This window comes from Amblyraja radiata, chromosome 31, assembly GCF_010909765.2.
Source record: "Amblyraja radiata isolate CabotCenter1 chromosome 31, sAmbRad1.1.pri, whole genome shotgun sequence".
Classification (NCBI taxonomy): domain Eukaryota; kingdom Metazoa; phylum Chordata; class Chondrichthyes; order Rajiformes; family Rajidae; genus Amblyraja; species Amblyraja radiata.
The window spans coordinates 17,489,870-17,508,818 of NC_045986.1; the positions used below are offsets into that span (position 1 = coordinate 17,489,870).

General features: G+C 44.0%; 1 protein-coding gene across 8 annotated transcripts in view; it reads left to right on the forward strand.

Moving 5' to 3' along the window:
- The window catches only part of hspg2 (heparan sulfate proteoglycan 2), a 365,099-nt gene that overhangs the window by 123,419 nt on the left and 222,731 nt on the right, over positions 1-18,949 (forward strand). For all 8 annotated transcript variants that reach the window (XM_033047940.1, XM_033047944.1, XM_033047946.1 and 5 more), the window contains 2 exons: positions 13,645-13,754; positions 16,162-16,220. In XM_033047940.1, coding sequence (XP_032903831.1) covers positions 13,645-13,754; positions 16,162-16,220 — 169 coding nt within the window. The remainder of the gene's footprint in view (positions 1-13,644; positions 13,755-16,161; positions 16,221-18,949) is intronic.

The following is an 18,949-nucleotide window of genomic DNA, read 5'->3' on the forward strand; positions in this document are numbered from 1 at the left end:
CGTTCAGCCTGTGAAAGCTTGGTATCGTTCCCCAAATGGTGGAATGGATAAGGTTCCAGAGCAGGTTGAAATGTCCGTTCAAGCGAGCTGACAAACCCTGTCGTTGGCCATTTGTTATCTGATGCTGGCTCCTTCTGCAAGTGAGCTGGCCAGGAACTCTGGATGTGCCATGAAGCCGTGATTTACAGTCGCAATAACTTAAAACAGACACCTCAGTGAGCCGGCTGTCTCCAGCTGAGCTGTGCTGTCCTTGGGAAAGATTTCAAATATAATAAAATGCACTTACCCATATAAAGGAAGTTACTTTCTAATTTATGGCTTTCCCTTTTCAGTAAAGTCTTACAGGCGTGCTGGCTGCCACGTCCAACCAGTTAAAGGCATCGCACATCTTGGTAGCAAGGCCGGATGAAGCACTTCATGGAGCACCACTCATGATCTAAAAATGTTTAAATAACTCATTAATTATTAAATAACAGAAATAGCATGGTATGGTTTGGTGTTGGTTTAATATTGTCACCTGTACCTGGATACAATGACAAGCTTTTGTTTGCATGGTATCCAGCCAAACCAAACCATGCTATACTGGAGGTGCACAAAAATGCTGGAGAAACTCAGCGGGTGCAGCAGCATCTATGGAGCGAAGGAAATAGGCAACGTTTCGGGCCGAAACCCTTCGGTTTCGGCCCGAAACGTTGCCTATTTCCTTCGCTCCATAGGTGCTGCTGCACCCGCTGAGTTTCTCCAGCATTTTTGTGTACCTTCGATTTTCCAGCATCTGCAGTTCCTTCTTAAACACATGCCGTACTGGAGTTCAATCAAGTCATACACAGGTAGAATAGGTAGCACGAAGAGAAAAACACCAGAGTGCAGAATATAGTGTTGCAGCATTATAACATTAGTTACAGAGAAACAGTCCGAGATCCTCAATGAGGTAGGCTGTAAGATCAGGATTCGACCCTGGTTTATGGCAGAAGAGTTCAGTACAGATAACAGTGCGCGGAAAACCTGCTCCTGAATCTGGTGGTTCCTGCGTTCAAGTTCTTGTATCTTCTACCCGGCAAGAGAGGGGAGTAGAGGGGATTGTATTCATGTATTGTCTTTCTGCTGACTGCTTAGCAAGCAACAAAAGCTTTTCACTGTCCCTCAGTACGCGTGACAAAAAACTAAACTGAACTGAAGTGAACTGAAAAGTGACTTTCATTATGTTAGCTGCCTTCCTGAGATAGCGTGGTGTAGATGCAGTCGATGGCCAAGTGTCTAGTCTATGGCTGGGCTACATCAAAAACACACTGCAATTTCTTGCGCACTTGCATTAGGGTCCTGCAAACCTAGTTGTCATGCAACCCGATGGTATGCTTTCCATGATACATCTGTAGACGTTGTTAAGAGTTGTTAGAGACATGCCGAAACATCTTTAGTCTCCTGAGGAAATGGAGGCGTAGGTATGCTCTTTTGGCTATACCTTCAATGTGGTTGGTCCAGGACAAATTGTTGATGATATTTACGCCTAGGGACATCAATGGGAAAACACGATGTTTCCTGGAATCATTGTCTGAAAAAGTAGCAGCAATTGTGAAAATATCTGTAAAACTATCCTAGGCATTCCAGGAAAGCAGATGGTATAATGGTCTAATGCCGGTGGACTATTCAAGGTTAGACTTTCTATGGAGGGAGTGCAGTGAAGATTCACCAGTCTGGTTCCTGAAGAGCCAGCCTGTCGTAGGAGGTGAGGTTGAAGAGACTGGGCCTCTTTTCTCCAGAGTTTTGGAGAATGAAAGGCGAACATTTAATTGTTCCAAATGTTTTGAGGGCTCAACAGGGTGATGTGGGGAAGGTGTTTCCTCCAAATAAGGAAAACAGAACTAGGGGTACGCTATTAAGGACTAAAAAAACTACAAATTTATTCAGGGAGGGGGTTGTTAATCATTGCAGTTCTCTATTGGGTTTAGTAATGGTTTGCATTCAAAACAAAGATGGGCATATTTCTATATATTATGGGAATGAAGGGATATGTAAGTATAAGAAAATACAAAGTGCTGGAGTGCTCAGCAGGTCAGGCATTATTTCTGGAGAACGTGGATACGTGACGTTTCAGGTCGGGACCCTACTATTGACAGTTTGTGGAGGTAGGGGGGAATTCGATGTTCATACCGTTGGGTTTTCAGCTACCCAAGCGGAATATGAAGTGCTGCTCTTCCAGTTTGTATGTGGCCTCTCTCTGGCAATGGAGGTGGCCCAGGACAGAAAGGTCAGTGAGAATGGGAAGAAGAGTGAAAATGGTTAGCGACCAGGAGATCTGGTAGGCCTTGGCGGACTGAACGCATCTAAGTATGGCAGGGAAATGCTGCTGAGGTAGATTAGCTTCAATCTCATTGACCTCTACTATTTCCTATGTTCTTATGTTTTAAACACCATCGTTGTTGTGTGTGGTCTTGACCATTGATTACTTATGGAGGTTCATGCTGACACAGTAGGGTGGCTGTAAGAAAGTCTTGAGAGAAAGTAAACACAGCAAGGATTATGTTGACATAAGTCAGTTCTCCATTAACAAAACTGTGATTGTGTGAGCTTTTGCTACATTAAGAGAACATTGGAATTGACATGTAATGACTCATTTGTATGTATTAATCCTGGGAGCAACACTGCAGAAACGGTAAGCAGCCCACAGTGAAATGTCTAGGCTAGTCATGTCAGACCCACAGAAATATTGACAAGAAGAAAAGCCTTTTACTCCTTTCCAAACCTTCAGCTGCACCTTTCTATCTACGAAGTGGCCATAAAACGACAATTAGACCATGACTGACATCAGGCTGTGTTAATCTGCCGCAACCAGACATTAAGGATTGTCTCGTATGATCCCGTTCCAGCTGAACTGTATGCTGTGCCATGTGGGATCCGATTATGATTGGTATCAGATTCTCTCACACGCATGAGCAGTCCTGTGTGATGTCTGCTGTGAGATATCGGAGAACAAACAGGCCCTTCAATCGAATTCGCTTTCCCCATTCCCCCGCTGAGAAAGTCCTGCTTAATTCCTCTCTGACCGCAGCATCCTGTGCGACTCCACACATGATGATTGTTTTAGTACTTTCCGCATTTCAAAACAATACTTTTCAGACCGATGAAAACAGATGAAGCCCAACTGCGGCAGGATCGCAATGCATACCTAATGCAGGCTCAAGGAGTGGGACATAAACTGCTATTGTGAGAGGCCACATACCACAAACTGCTGGCATTCAGAGACTCTGGCCTGCAAGGGCACCATTCATAGTAATTGACCGAGGCAATGGATTCAACCAGTGAGCTGAACTCTCTAGCAGGCATCTCTGGCAGCAATCATCCTGATTGATTCCGTCCCTGCTCGTTTCCCTTCAAAGTTCGGTGGAAGTGTTTTTTGTTAATACTTAAAAGCTTAAATAGATAAAAGAGTTGTGTTTGACAGTTTTCAAAACAATGTTTCTTCGCTGCAGGAAGCTTGAGAGATCAATGTTTCCTTAGTGTTGGACTCCATGATTTTAATGGCTGCCATTAGCCATCTGCTGCTTATGGGTCTGTTTCACTTTCAGTCTGAATTGAGTTTAAGACTCACGCCAACGAAATTAAAAAAAAAAACAGATGCCATACTTCAGTTATATATGGTATTGGTGAGATCCACCTCCAGTTTAAATTCCATTTGGAATATTTTGGAGGACCAAGAAACCAAGATCACTGGGAGAGGAAGCTGTACGATATTAGTGTCCTTGCTTAAGAAAGAACGTGAATGCATTGGAAGCGGTTCAGAAAAGGACTCTAAATGCTAAAGCAAGGGTCTGTTGTCTCAAGTAGAAAAGTTGGGCTGGCAAGTCTTGGATCCACTGGACAATGGCAGAATGTGAAGGAACCAAATTGAAATAGATGGAATCCTGAGTGTTCTTGTAGAAGATGTCTCCATCTCAGGGAGAATCTACCACCATGGGACACCAATTGAAAGCAAAAAATAAGTTTTTCCCCTCAAAGACATGCGGGTCTCTGAAACTCACTCTCTCACAGTGTGTTAGCAGCAGAATCTTTGAGCATTTTTAATGCACCTGTGGAGTCAACGAGCCATAGATTGCCACAGCACAGAAATGGGCTCTTCAGCCCACAATATCCATGGTGACCTTTTTGTCCACTGCACTCATTCCGTTTGCTTGCATTAGATCAGCAAACCTCTATGCCTTGCCTACTGTAGATCTGAAAAGCCCCTTAAACATAGTGATGGCATCTGATTCCACCACCACCACCTCTGGCAATGTATTCCAGATATCAAACGCTCTGTAAAAAAAAAGCTTACCCCTCAGATCTGCCTTAAATCATCTACTTCTCACTTTAAACCTATGCCCTCCTCATTTTGACATCTCTACCATAGGAAGAATACTTTGACGATCTACCCGACAGCTAGATTCTTGAAAAGCAAGGGGGGGGAGGGGGAATGAGCAAGGGTTGACAGGAACGTGGAGCTGAAATTACTGTCAGACCTGACATGATTGTACTGAATGGTGAATCACACTTGAGGGAGTGAGTGGCCTCTCTCTCTGTTTCTTTATCATGCACTCCCGAGACTCATATGTACTTTTGTCGCCCATGTTGGTCAAGGAACAAGTCTAGAGGCTTATGGGACGGGATATACAAAACGTTTAAGGAAGCACTGCAGTTGCTGGTAAATCGAAGGTAGACACAAAATGCTGGAGTAACTCAGTGGGTGAGGCAGCATCTATGGAGAGAAGGAATTGGTGACATTTCGGGTAGAGACCATTCTTCAGACTGATTCCAGCTAACAGATTCCTGAAATAGAAACATCGAAACATAGAAAAAATAGGTGCAGGAGTATTCCATTCGGCCCTTCGAGCTGACACCACCATTCAATATGATCACGGCTGATCATCCAAAATCAGTACCCTGTTCCTGCTTTCTCCCTATATCCCTTTATTCCGTTAACCCTAAGAGTTATATCTAAATCTCTCTTGAAAACATCCATGAATTGGCCTCTACTGCCTTCTGCAGCAGAGAATTCCACAGATTCACATCTCTCTGGGTGAAAAAGTTTTTCCTCAAGTTTTTCCTCAAGTTTTTCCTCAGACGCCTTGGTTTGTGGCCTGGCTGAATGTGGTGAGCTGGTGTGCAGCAGCAAGAAAATTGCTAGATGGGAAACAGAAATAAGAACCAAAATGTCAGAAATGCTCAGCGGGTCAGACAATATTTGCAGAGAACACGTCAGGTCTTTCGTCAGAACCAGTCACTTACATTGACGTAGCACCTTTAGTACAGTAGAGCATCCGACTATGTTTTGCAGTGTGTTAGAAAATAAAATTTGTCTTACAGCCACAGAAGGGAATAGGGCAAACATGTCTCTGATTGAAAGACTGCGGCATAAGAGAAAAGAGAGGCAGGGAGGTTTGCAAAGGGAGTTCCAGGATGTAGAACCTTGGCAGCGAAAGTCATGGCCTGCAGAGGCAGCGGTTAGAAGTTGTGGATTGTTTTGTTTTAGAGATACAGCGTGGAAACGGGACCTTCAGCCCACCAAGTCCAAGCCGACCTTCAATCACCCATTTACACTTCGATGTTATCCCACTTTCTCATCCACATTAGGGGCAATTAACAAAGGCCAATTAACCTGCAGACCCACATACCTTTGGGATGTGGGAGGAAACCGGAGAACCCGGAAGTAAGTGCGATGGTCACAGGGAGAATGTGCAAACTCAAACTCAGACTGTGCCGTGGCTAGGATTGAACTTGGGTCTCTGGTGCTGTGAGGCAGCAACTTAACCAGTTGTGCCAGTGTGCCACTACCCTTGCTGATGAGCAAAAATATGTTAAAAATTATATCATTTATAATAAAAAATGATTTCAACTTTTAAAAATAAACCTTAAAATGAGTTTAAATTTTTCAATTGAGTTGTTTAATGTCCTTCTGTCATTATGCTGATAAATTTGAATTGTTGAATACTTTGGACAAAAATAGTCTCAAACTTTAAACCAAATGGATTCCACATAAGCCCACACAATATGTTTCTTTTCCTCCTTATAAGTCTAAAGTTTGAAAACTTTAACTTTATGACCTGATGGTCATGATTCAAACGAAAGTAATGATGAAATAAATCTTAGTTAAATACAGACGCAGTTCTTTCCCCTCAATTCTCTTCCATATCAAGTCAAAAGACCACAAACATGTGCTGATTTTGGAAAGAACACGAATGTGTCTACAAAGTGCTGCTCATATCCTGAATGAATCTACTTAGGAAGTAAGCAGCACGTTATAGACACAAGTCACTAGTCTTACAGCCCATATGTGTAAGATATGGTCACTATGTTGTCATAGGATCACACAGCATGAAAACAGGCCTTTGATCATGTTCATAAGTGATATGAGCAGAATCAGGCCATTCGGCCCATCAAGTCTACTCTGACATTCAGTCATGGGTGATCTATCTTTCCCTCTTAACCCCATTCTCCTTCCTTCCCCCCCCATAGCCCCTGACACCCGTACTAATCAAGAATCTATCTATCCATCTCTGCCTTAAAGATTATATTGACCGCCTCCACAGCCTTCAGTGTCAGTGAATCCCATAGATTCACCACCCTTTAACTATAGAAATTCCTCCTCATCTCCTTCCTTAAGGAACATACTTTTTTTCTGAGGCTATGAGCTCTGGTCCTAGACTCTCCCACTAGTGGAAACATCCTCTCCGCATCCACTCTATCCACACCTCCACCGAGTCCACCCCAACACCATCAAAGTACTCCTCGCATTAATCCCACGCTGACCCCATCACCTCAGCCCCAACTCCCCTTCCAATTATACCACCTGCCTGCAAACTAGGGACAGTTTACAGCGGCCAGCGAGAATTCAGTGGGAAAATGGGGATGATGGGATTGCTCTGAGGGCCAGGGTAAACTCAATGGGCCATGTGGCCTCTTTCCACGTGGTGAGGTATAGGTTGCCTGGGGGCAGACGAGAGGTCTCAATCTCACCCGGCAGAGGAGCAGACCCCCAGTATTGCAGCTGAACAATAGACTTGGTCATGTACTCAGCTTTCGGAGTGGGGCAGGAAACCCAGAAAATCTGACCCTAATCTGACAACATACCACTGAGCTGAAACAATACAAAGAAGAACAAGGGTTTTGATTTATGCTCATGAGTTGTTCGGGTATTTTGCCAATATTATTGAACTATGGAATGTGTTTTAGAAAGCTCAAGATGTTTGCATGAAATTAATAGAAATAGCTGGACAGTTCTGAATGTAGTTATAAAGCTTCCTTCAGATGTCTGTGCCCCTATTGCTCCATAACTAATGTTCCCACTGGTGACCTCTATCATGTGCATGTTTTACACATAGAACTTGGATGATATTCCCACTCAGCTGGTATTGACTTACTTGCCTCTGGCTTTCAAATGTTTAACGTGCTTTGGCGCTCTGCATGAGCGCTGCTTGACTCGCTGAACAGTTCCTGGATCCTCCTTTACTTCAGATTTCCAACAACAGAGCTGCGTTCTGTGTCTCACAGTTGCAACGTTATTTCTCCCTCCTCTGCTCTCATTCATCTCTGCTGAATTACCCTTCCCTTCAGACTCGAGATTAATAACAGTCTTCAACACCCTCTCCCTGCAGGCTACCACATCATCCGTGTCATTCAGTCTATCCCAGAGGTGGTTCTGGAGATGGTGGGCACTCTGCCTAGCATTACTCCAAAATCACTCAGATGTTGCAGCTGTCCCTGCAAATTGGATTGCAGCAAATGAAATTGGATTCAGCTATTCGAGAAGGAACAGTGTGAGAAAACAAAGAGCCACTGGCCTGTTAACCTCTTAACTAATATATTGGAAAATGTTGATACAAGGACATCTTGGTTTCTTGGTCCTCCAAAATATTCCAAATGGACTTTAAACTGGAGGTGGACATTGTATAAATTCACTCAGAAGATAACAAACAAATGAGCAATGTGGATTTATGAAAATCATGTTTGACCAACCCATGGATTTCTTTGAGTTATGGATGGGGTGCTTTGGCATTTTCAAAGGGCTTTCAATAAGGTGCTACACAGGAGTTTGTTGAATAAGTTTAGAGAACGTATGGGAATGTGGGTGGTACGTGAGTGTAAATTAAGAGCCAGTTAACAGCTAGAAAATAGAGTGTGAACAAATTGATTCATCCCTAGTGGGCAGGCTGTGAATCGTGGTGGGTCATACCTTGTGCTCCAACTTATCATGACCTGTTGCAGCAATTTGACTGAAGATCCTGTCCCACTTAAGCGATTTGTTTGGCGACTTGCCGGCACCCGTCATAGTCATAGTCGCAGCAGGTTGCTGAAAATTTTCAACATGTTGAAAATCCAGCGGCGACCAGAAAAAGGTACGACTCTTTGGGCGACTACTCACGACCATACGGGAGTCACCCCCGCGACATGTAACACTTCCAAATCTGTGGGTGAGCTGAAACTTAATGGGAATCTGAATTGTGAAGAGGATGCAAAGACTTTGGGACGATATCGGCAAGCTGAGTGAGTGATTTAGAGATACAGCCCCGCGGAAAGGCTCAGACAGTGAGCTGAAGGAAGTCTTTCCGTGACGATTGAGTTTTGGGGATTGGCATTCTACAGTGATGAATCTTTCTTCAAGAGTGCATTGGTTTTAGAAATTGTAGGATATGGGCCAAATACAGGTAAATGGGATTGACCTAGATGAGGCATCTTGGTCAGCATGGATAAATTGGGCCAAATGGCTTATTTCTGTACCGTATGTCTCTGAGGTAATGCATTTTAAGTTGCACCTCAGTGGCCAGACCATTCTCAATTGACATTCTCCATGCTGTTTTAAATTATGTTTCCATTTACAAAGGACAGGAAGTAGGAATTGTGTAAGGAAATGGGATATTTCACCAGGGTTTCCAAGCATGTCCGATTTTGGAGACTGTCCTGTCCATTCTGCAGAATCGTAGAGTTTCACAGCATAGAAACAGACCCTTCGGCCCACCACGTCCATGACGATCATTTTGCACATCTACACTAATTCGATTTGTTTGCAATAGGACGGTATCCTTCTATGCCTTGCCAATTTAAACTTCTGTGTAAATATCTATTAAATGTAGTGATTATATCTGATTCCGCCAACTCCTCTGGCTGTGAGTTCCATCTATTGAGCACGCCCCGTGTATGAAAATATAATTATTTTAATACTTACATTTCCTGTAAATCCACAAGTGACTGATGGCTGCCGAAGATTATGTTTTGTTTTGAAAATCTAAAAACGGGGCTTGAGATAATAGACTACGTAGAATTATTCTTTGAGAGCAAATATCTGGAGATTTATGTTGAAGGGTGGTAGTAGATAAGGATGTCTTGTATGAAAAGGAAGCAGAGGTTGGATTGTGTTATCAGCTAATTCTAATGCAGGAGGTGAAATCTCTGCTTAACAATCATCGGCGGCCACTCGAAACGTGTTTGACTGTCCTCTCATGGAGGACGCCTGTTTAATGCGGGGAGACTGAGGCACAGACAGCCACCGCACGGTGCTTGACAGATCTGGGTCAGAATCCAGTGGCATGGAGTTCAAGATGACTTTTTCCATTCCACCAAAGTCAGCCATCATCCTCTGCATGTCCCACCGTTGCGGTCTTGGTTGGATTGCTCTTTGTCAGAGACCTCCCCCTCGACCGCCAAGGCTATATTCATTCACCTGATCTATTCCCCTCATGAATGGGCTCAACTCTCCCAATGGTTCTCAGTTATCTGGAATGGCATAGAGCCCAGATCTGATACCTGCTCATGCTGAGCGCCCTGGCCAGTAGGCATTGTAGTCAACAAACCTATTAAATACCTGGGGTTATGTTGATTCATTGTGCCATGTAAGAGCTAGATCGAAAATCAAAATTAGCCAACGACACTGAACAAAATATTCTCATGAGAACTCCCCAGCTATCAGAAACATAGATCTTCAGAAAGGCCTTTCACCCTCTTCTCAAAGGACGTGGAAAATGTTCAATAAATGCTGGCCTCGCCCATAAATAGGAGTTGAATAGGACTGAATAAATGAGCATTTTAAAGATTGCAGTTACTGGAAATCTGAATTAAAAATAGAAATTGCTGTAAATACTCAAGTTCGGGCAGCATCTGTGGAAAGAGAAAAGAGTCTGGTCTGTGACCTTTCATCAGAACTAGGAAAAGAAGGAAGCAAGTTAGTTTAGGCAGCAGAGTAGGTGAAAGAGGAGTACGTGGAACAAAGGAAATGTGAGTGAGATAAGATGACTTAAATATGGCAATTAAATAGAAACTAAAATCAGAGTATGATTATTTGGCAGTGTAATATGCTGGTCATGGGAAGATTATGTCTGGCACATTTATTACAAAACAAAAAGTAAAATGAGGCAAAATGAATACAGGCAAAAATGGCCAGTTCTGAAGGAGTCAAAAAGAAAGTGTTCCCTAAAGTTGCAGAATTCAATATTAAGTCTGAAAGGCATTAATGTGCTCAGACGGAAGATGAGGTGCTGTTCCTCAAGCTTGCTTGGGTCGTTTTGTAGCAGTGCAGAGCAGGAGAGGAATGGTGAGTTGAAAGGGCAGGCAACCAAAACCTCAGGGTGGCTCCTGTGGATTGAGCAGTAATGCTCCACAATGTGATCGCCCAATGTGTGCTGTCGAGGTCGAGGGAGAACACCAAATAAAGTAGTGAAATAAGAGTAAAGTGTTTAGTTCAAGGGAGTTGTTCTACTACATAAGCCATCTGTAGTGAATTCTTCTGTTATGGCCCTGTAACTCTCTGCTTCTGCTATTAGTGCACATCTCTGTGGAAGAATAGTCTCATTTTCTTTGGCAGGGGACGGGAGGAAGGAAGGGAGGGGTGTCACAAGGTGAGTCACTTGCTGCAGAAAACCCAGTTCTGATTTGTTCTTGTAGCCATGGTATTTATGTAGCTGGTCTGATTGAGGCTGTGGTCGTTCTGGCCCTCACGATATTGCTGGTGAAGAACTCGGAGTGGGTGATGGTATTGAATGTCAGTGATAGGTAGTTGGACTTTCTCTTGTCAGAAGTGATCAATGCCCAGCATTTTATTTTTTTACTTGGCATATTTGCTAAGTAACAACCAATTGCTTCGTATTAACAATAACGTTGAACATTGTGCAAACCAGTGAAGTTTCCGCTTCTCACCTTGGTCACCGATGGAGCTTGGGAACATATTTGGGCTTACGACATGGCCAAAGAGTCATCGGGTTATACACACAGAAACAGCCCATCAAGCACCCATTTATACTAATCCTACACTAATCCCATTTCCTCTCTTAACATCCCCTCGAGCCCCTCTCCCTCTGGTCAGGATTGAGAGCGATTGAGGCAACAACTCTGACTACACCACTGAGCTGCTCCTGTGAGACCCAGTGATCAGGTTATTAAACGGTGCTTCCATTAGATAGATACTGTCCACCACCTCTACCCTGTTGTGGACATTGGACTTGCACTACAATGCTGAAAACTGTATTTTCTACTCTATCTTCCCCTTTTCTCTATCTATTGTATCTGAGTTTGACTTGAACATATTTATAGATAGTATATCTGATCTGTTTTGATAGCATGAAAATAAAAAGCACTGTACGACAAGGAAAGACATTCTTGCCATTGAGGGAGTACAGAGAAGGTTCACCAGACTGATTCCTGGGATGTCAGGACTTTCATATGAAGAAAGACTGGATAGACTCGGTTTGTACTCGCTAGAATTTAGAAGATTGAGGGGGGGATCTTATAGAAACTTACAACATTCTTAAGGGGTTGGACAGGCTAGATGCAGGAAGATTGTTCCTGATGTTGGGGAAGTCCAGAACTAGGGTTCACAGTTTAAGGATAAGAGGGAAATATTTTAGGACGGAGATGAGGAAAACTTTTTTCACACAGAGAGTGGTGAATCTCTGGAATTCACTCCCGCAGTACGTAGTTGAGGCCAGTTCATTGGCTATATTTAAGAGGGAGTTAGATGTGGCCCTTGTGGCTAAAGGGATCAGGGGGTATGGAGAGAAGGCAGGTACAGGATACTGAGTTGGATGATCAGCCATGATCATATTGAATAGCGGTGCAGGCTCGAAGGGCCGAATGGCCTACTCCTGCACCTATTTTCTATGTTTCTATGTACCTCGGTACACGTGACAATAATAAACCTAAACCTCATGAGTTCCGGCAGCGATGTTCTGGGACTGGGATGATTAACCTCCAAAGACTATAAACGTTTTCCCTTGTGTGAGTCGTGACCCCAGGCGTAGGAGTGTTTTCCCCTGATGACTATTGACTTCAGTTTTAGCAGGGAAGCCTGATACCACATTTGTTCAGAAGCTGTCTGATGTCAAAGCCAGTCGTAATCACTTTAACTCTTTGGTGACATTTGGATCAAAGCTGTGATAGGGTCAACGTCAAAGAGTATGACATTGGTAAGTGCCACTTGACTACCGGTGATGGACCCCTCCACTGACCTGGAGAGTGAGAGTGGATTGATTCGGTGATAATTATCCACCGGACATTCCTGAGCAATTTTTCACTGCATGGGTTTTGTCCAGACATTACTTCATATTTCACTCATTGATCCTCATCAGAGCTCTAACCATTGGAATGTCTCTCCATCTGGATGCCAGTGTTGTAACTGTATTGGAACAGTTGGCCAGAAGCAACTGGTTCTAGAGAGCAGGACTTCAGTACAACAGCCCCAATGATGTTTGCTTTCATTTGTCAATGACCGACTTACATAAATCACAACTATGTTTAGATTGTCGAGTTGTGACAGAATCTTATGGAATCACCTCATCATTTTATCTCCTTCAATAGAACCTATTGATGGTAATTCTCACTTTCAAACACAGATTATTTTGTACGATAGGCTTTGATAAAAAAGAGATGTTACACGAATGCCAAAACCATGACATTTGCATTGGTGCATTGCCCAGTGTTTGAGGCCTGTGGCTGACATGTGATTGTTTCAGTGCCCAGTTATGGAGCACATGGTAATGATCATGAGTAAAGCTTTCAGATCTTCAGTGAGGTGCTGACCAACAATACATCTCTTATTTCCCTTTCCCCTGACCAGTCTGAAGAAGGGTCTTGACCCAAAACGTCACCATTCCTTCTCTCCCGAGATGCTGCCCGTCCCGTTGAGTTACTCCAGCATTTTGTGTCTATCTTCAGTTTAAACCAGCATCTGCAGTTCCTTCCTACGCATGCCGACCAACAGTAGCTGGTCAGAGGGGAGTGCAGACAATGTAAGAAGTATGTTTTAGAAATAACCAACCCCCCACCATCATGAACAAATTATTTGGGCATTTCATTCATGGCTGTTTTTAGGATCTTGCTTCTCACATTGGCTATTGATCAGTCTTCAGAAAGTCTATGTCACCAGTCAACTCCAGCAATATGGCTTTGGGTCTGTCCAAGTGTGGAGTTTGCATGATACCCTTTAACACTGATTGAGTTGGCGGAGTTTATGTTGATGGATAAAAGGATAAGATGATTTTGGTTCTGGTGGTTGGCATGTCTGAACCTGGTCTAGATCATGAGTAGGTTTCGAGTGTTAAGGAATGGAATTTTATTGGAGAAAAATATATCCAATTCTTTGCTTGTTGGATCTACAATAAATCCTGTGTTTTTTTATTTTTGCAGTTTACTACCGCGTGCTGGTGAATTTCACAAATTCAATCGTGTTCAATCCACAACTGGAAGATTTTGAGTCTGAAGCATTCAGAGAAATCTCTGAAGGAATCATCGACTCGGTGAGTAGAGAAGGCCAATTCTGTCACGTGGTCCTGGGCTTTAACCCCAGACCACGATCATTTTCTTAATAACCAGGAAGAGCTGGATGCTCTTTGGCATACTCTAGAGCAGTGGTTCCCAACCTTTTTTTGGCCATGCCCCACCTAATCACCTCTAAAATCCTGATCCCCCCCCCCATGTGGTGATATATAATTCTTATCATTTAAAAAGTGAACTCCGTTTCAGCTGAAGAAACATAAACTACATAAACTACCTGATGGAAAATCCAAAAAAATAAAAATCGAAAATTTGGACCCAGACCTCCTCAGTCGCGCTCAATTGCCCCCCTTAAAAATCAAATTGCCCTCCTGTGGGGCGTACGCCCCACGTTGGGAACCACTGCTCTAGAGGATGACACAGGGTGACACATTGGCGCAGCACCAGACCCAGGTTCGATCTTGGCCTCAGGTGCTGTCTGTGTGGAGTTTGAACATTCTTCCTGGGACCGTGTGGGTTTCCTCCTGGTGCTCCGTGCGGTCTTCTCCCACATCCCAAAGAAGTGTGGGTTTGTTGGTTAACTGGTCTCTGTAGATTGCCCCTGGTGTGTAGGGACTGGATACAAAAGTGGGATAACATAGAATTAGTGTGAACGGGTATCGATTGGCAGCGTGGAATCAGTGGGCGAAAGCTGTGTTTCCGTGCTGTATCTCGGAACTAAACAAAAAAGAGCGAGTGGAGGAGTGACCAGGTTGAACTCGCACAGTGGTGCAGCTTGTAGACCCCCTGTCTCAGTTCCAGTAAACCACGTTCAACTCTAACATGGGGGCTCAGACTGTGTGGACTTTGCATGTTCTTTCTGGGTTTCCTCTGACCTCCCCAAGATGTGCAAGTGAGTTATTGGCTGCAAAAAGCTGCCTGTCGTTTAGATGAGTGGTAGGTAAATTAAAGGGGATGAGAACAAGTTGTGGGAAGTTAGTGCGGGCGGTGGGGGTGGGGGTGGGGGGGATAGTATTGATGTGAAAGCGCTCTGAGAGGTGGCATAGATGTGATCAAGTTCAAGTTACATTTATTGTCCCATGCACCATTTGGTACTGTGAGATTCGAGCAAAATGGCCTCCTCCCTTGTGAAAAATATGAGGGCACTGGAATTATGAAGAGGCATCTGAAAGTGGTCCCAGCAGTTATATTCCCATCTCTGGAATGTCCAAATTTGGGACACCACAAAAAGAAGTTGGAACCAAAATTAGTTGGAACGCAGAACTCTCTCACAGTCTCAGACGTGGCAGGTAATAGGTGTTCACAGAAGAGGGGGGTTTGATCAGCAGTTGCTTGGACAAAGGCAAGGTATGAAAAAACAGAAGAAAAACGTCTCACACCTGTTTTTAATCTCTGGCTTTTGTCCAACCATCTGCCTATTGAACCCACCCCCTCTTCATCTGTGTTTATCTTATACCTGCCACACTTTGTCCCGCCCCTCCTTTCCTCCAGCTTCACCACCCCTTCCTCCCATCCCTCCTCCCCAACTACGATCAGACTGAAAAAGGGTCCTGACCTGAAAACGTCACCTTTCTATAAATTTCCAGCTGTTGGTTTAGGGTTACAACCAGCAGACCATTTAGTAAATACATTCTGCTTCTGCTTTGTTTAAACACATCTTTCCCCACATCACAGCAAATAAGGTGGTAGTTTTTGGGTTGGAAAAAGCTTTTATGATACAATAAAGCCCAGCAGTTGTTGCAGAGGCTGTAAATTCCAATGCCATTCGTTTTTGCTAATGTTATGTTGTGACTTTCTCCAAGCATGTACAGAAGATGTGCTGGGAGGAAATCTGTTGGCAACCTGTTGCCCAGGATTGCTCGTGCAGTAAAACCCAGCTTGTTGTAAAAATCAGTGCAAAGTCCCAATCCTACCAGTTTATCCTTTGTCACATTCACAGGCTGCTGATAGTTGAGTTTTGAGATACAGCGTGGAAACAGGCCCTTCGGCCGACCAAGTCCATGCCGACCAGTGATCCCCATACACTAGCTCTATCCTGCACGCTAGGGACAATTTACAATTTTACCCAAGCCAATTAGCCTACAAACCTGCGCGGCTTTGGAGTGTGGGAGGAAACTGGAGCACCCAGAGAAAACCCAGGTTGTCACAGGGAGAACGTGAAACTTCGTACAGACAGCACCCATAGTCAGGATCGAACCCGGGTCTCGAGTGCTTGAAGACAGCAACTCTTTAGTTGCGCCACCGTGCCGCCTCTAATCATTCGTTTGATATGAATGATTAAAATAAGAACTTTAGCCACTTGCACAATCTTTTGATGGTATTACACAGATGGCCAGTGGTTGGTTAACTCTTAATTCAATGTGTTAAATAGACAGAATATTAGACATGGTGAAGTTTGCCTTCATGCCTCATACTGTTCTCTCTTTGCAGCTTGAGTCTGAATACCACAGGATCTCAGGAGATCAGTCAGTCACCGTGGTATTGATTAGGTAAGTGCTATTCGGGCACAGTCTCTCTGCATGTGAACCAATGGAAGATAAACCAAGGATAGACACAAAGTGCTGGAGTAACTCAGCGGGTCAGTAGGCATCTCTGGAGAAAAAGGATAGGTGACGGTTTGGGTTGGGACCCTTCTTCAGATGCCACCCATTCTTTTTCTCCAGAGATGCTGCCTGACCTGCTGAGTTACTCCAGCACTTTGTGTCTATCTTTGGTAAAACAGCATCTGCCGGTCTTTGTTTCCACACAAGGATAAACCGAGCACTGGATTAGAACTGTACGCATAGCTCAGTATCACCACAGAAATAACCCCTTATTATCATGTTATATTTTCTCAGGATGTAGTGGGAGGCCATTCAGTCCATCAAATCTATGTCAGCTCTTAACCCCATTAATCCCAATGCCCTTGTTATTAATTTTCCAAACTGTAGTGCATAATCAGTGCCATTGGCTATTGGTCTGATGTGAACTCTTGTGCCCTGCAGAGTTGTTGACAATGTGTTGAGATTAAGCTAATCTCGCCAAGATCTCAATGTGAATTGGCTCTGGAGGTGTTTCATGTGCTTTACACATCCTTTGGTTTATTCCGATCAGTAAGGGAATGTGTCAACCGGGAGGTAGACACCAAACGCTGGAGTAACTCAATGGGAGGGATTGATTGTGAATTTGTTGATGATCCAGGAGGTTAGAAGGTTTGGACAATGTTTGTCCCTGTTGAGGACCTGAGAATGTAAAAAGACAAAGTCAGAATTCATGTTCGTAACCGGCTGGGCTTGGCTTCTCTCCTGCTTATTTAACTTCTCAGCTGAAAGGTATGTGAGAACACCCAACATTGTTGATCTGTGCTTAGAAATGCTTGCCTGATTTCACATCCTTATTCACACTTGACTGCGTTACCGTTCAGTAACAGTACCCGTTACCCCATGGAGAACCATTTTGACACGTAACCTTTTGGCAGCCCTGTGTTAAAGGTAAAGAGTTGTTCCATGCTGAGAAAGTCCATTTAGCCCTCTATATCGCTGCTAGCACTTTCTAAGAGCAGATTGATTGGCCCCTGGGCAAATGTATTTTTTCAATTAATTATGCAGACAAGACTGGTATCAGCACAACTTTCACTAACAGTAGCAACTGAGCAGCTGTGCTGAAAAATGGTCACTATCCAGCTATCCGTACACATTCATGGTGCCAAGGTCAGTTTATTGTCACTTGTACCAATTAAGGTACAGTGAAATTTGAGTTACCATACGGCCATACTAAGTGAAAAGCAACAAGACACGCTACCACATAAAAGTCAACATAAACATCCTCCTTCTTAGGCCTCCTTCAGTCATGGCTGGCCATGGGTGTCTCCCAGGTGCTATCCCCTATATGGAGGATGCCTGTGCGTGACGTTGTTTAACTTGGGGAGACGGTTGCACAGATAGCCACCCCATGGTCATTGACAGATCTGGGTCAGGATCCAGTGACATGGAGTTCATGACGACCAAAGACACTTTTCGGCTGCAGCCTTCATCCGCCTTCCCAGCCGTTGTGACGCTCCACTAAGGTCAGCCATCGTCCTCCACCTGTTCCCCCGTTGAGGACTTCGTTGGATTGCTTTTCGTCAGAGACCTCCCCCTCGCCCTTACCATGGGTGGCCCTACCGGGAGCATAGCTCCAGACGGCATCGCTCTAAAACAATCGGATTCACAATTGACTTGGCAGAAAGATTTAAAGGGAAGTTGTGCAGTAATGTTTTTCTGATTGGAGGCCTCTGCCCAGTGGAACGCCACAAGGTTCAGTGCTGGATTCCCTGTTGTTGTTTTTTTTAAATCTATATTAATGATATGGATGACAATGTACCAATGTTTTTAGCAAATTTGCAGTTCATTTGATGGTATAGTGTACTTTGGAGGTTAATCAGGGGCAACTTTTTCACTCTTAGTAGTCCGTATCTGGAAGCTGTCGAAGCACACACAATTATGACTTTTAAAGGGCATTTGGTCAGATATATTGATAGGAAGTCTTTAGAGGGCTGTGGGGCAAACACAGGCAAATGGGACTAGCCCAGTGTGCGAATTTGGTGTGTATGGACAAGATGGACCGAAGGGCCTGCTGCTATGCTTCACAGCTCTATGACTCTTTGATTGGTATAGACAGATATGATGTTTAAGAAGGAACTGCAGATGCTGGAAAATCGAAGGTTGACAAAAATGCTGGAGATGCTGATTCTATGGCTCCATACCAACAGTAACAGGGATCAGGTTTGAGCGTGGTTTCGAGAGCTGTGGAACGGCAGCAGTAACTCGTGTGTATGTGTGCCACAGATGGCAGATGTAATGGGAATTTCTCAGCTTTTGAAAAGTTAAGGCTGTCAATGTGCATGAAATATACAAGCTGTTAACATGGCTCGAAGTGCCCGTGAGGTGCGGAGAGCGGCAGCTATCTGCAGCTGGAACCGGGGAGATGTTAACAACTGATTCTTTAATCGTGCAGAAGAGCAAAGCTGCAAAAATATCCCACTGACCCAGAACATTCCAATTTCATCACTCATCACTGCTGAGCCGCCCGATACAAACCTCTTTAGGGAAAGATCATGCATTACTCCCACGGATAGTCCACTCCCACTCACTGCCTGATCACAATCCGTGTATTATTGAGTCCAGCTTAACAAATTCCAAGACTTTCTTGGCCGCTTGCTACAGTTGAGATAATAGTTGTAATCTTTACCTTACTGCTG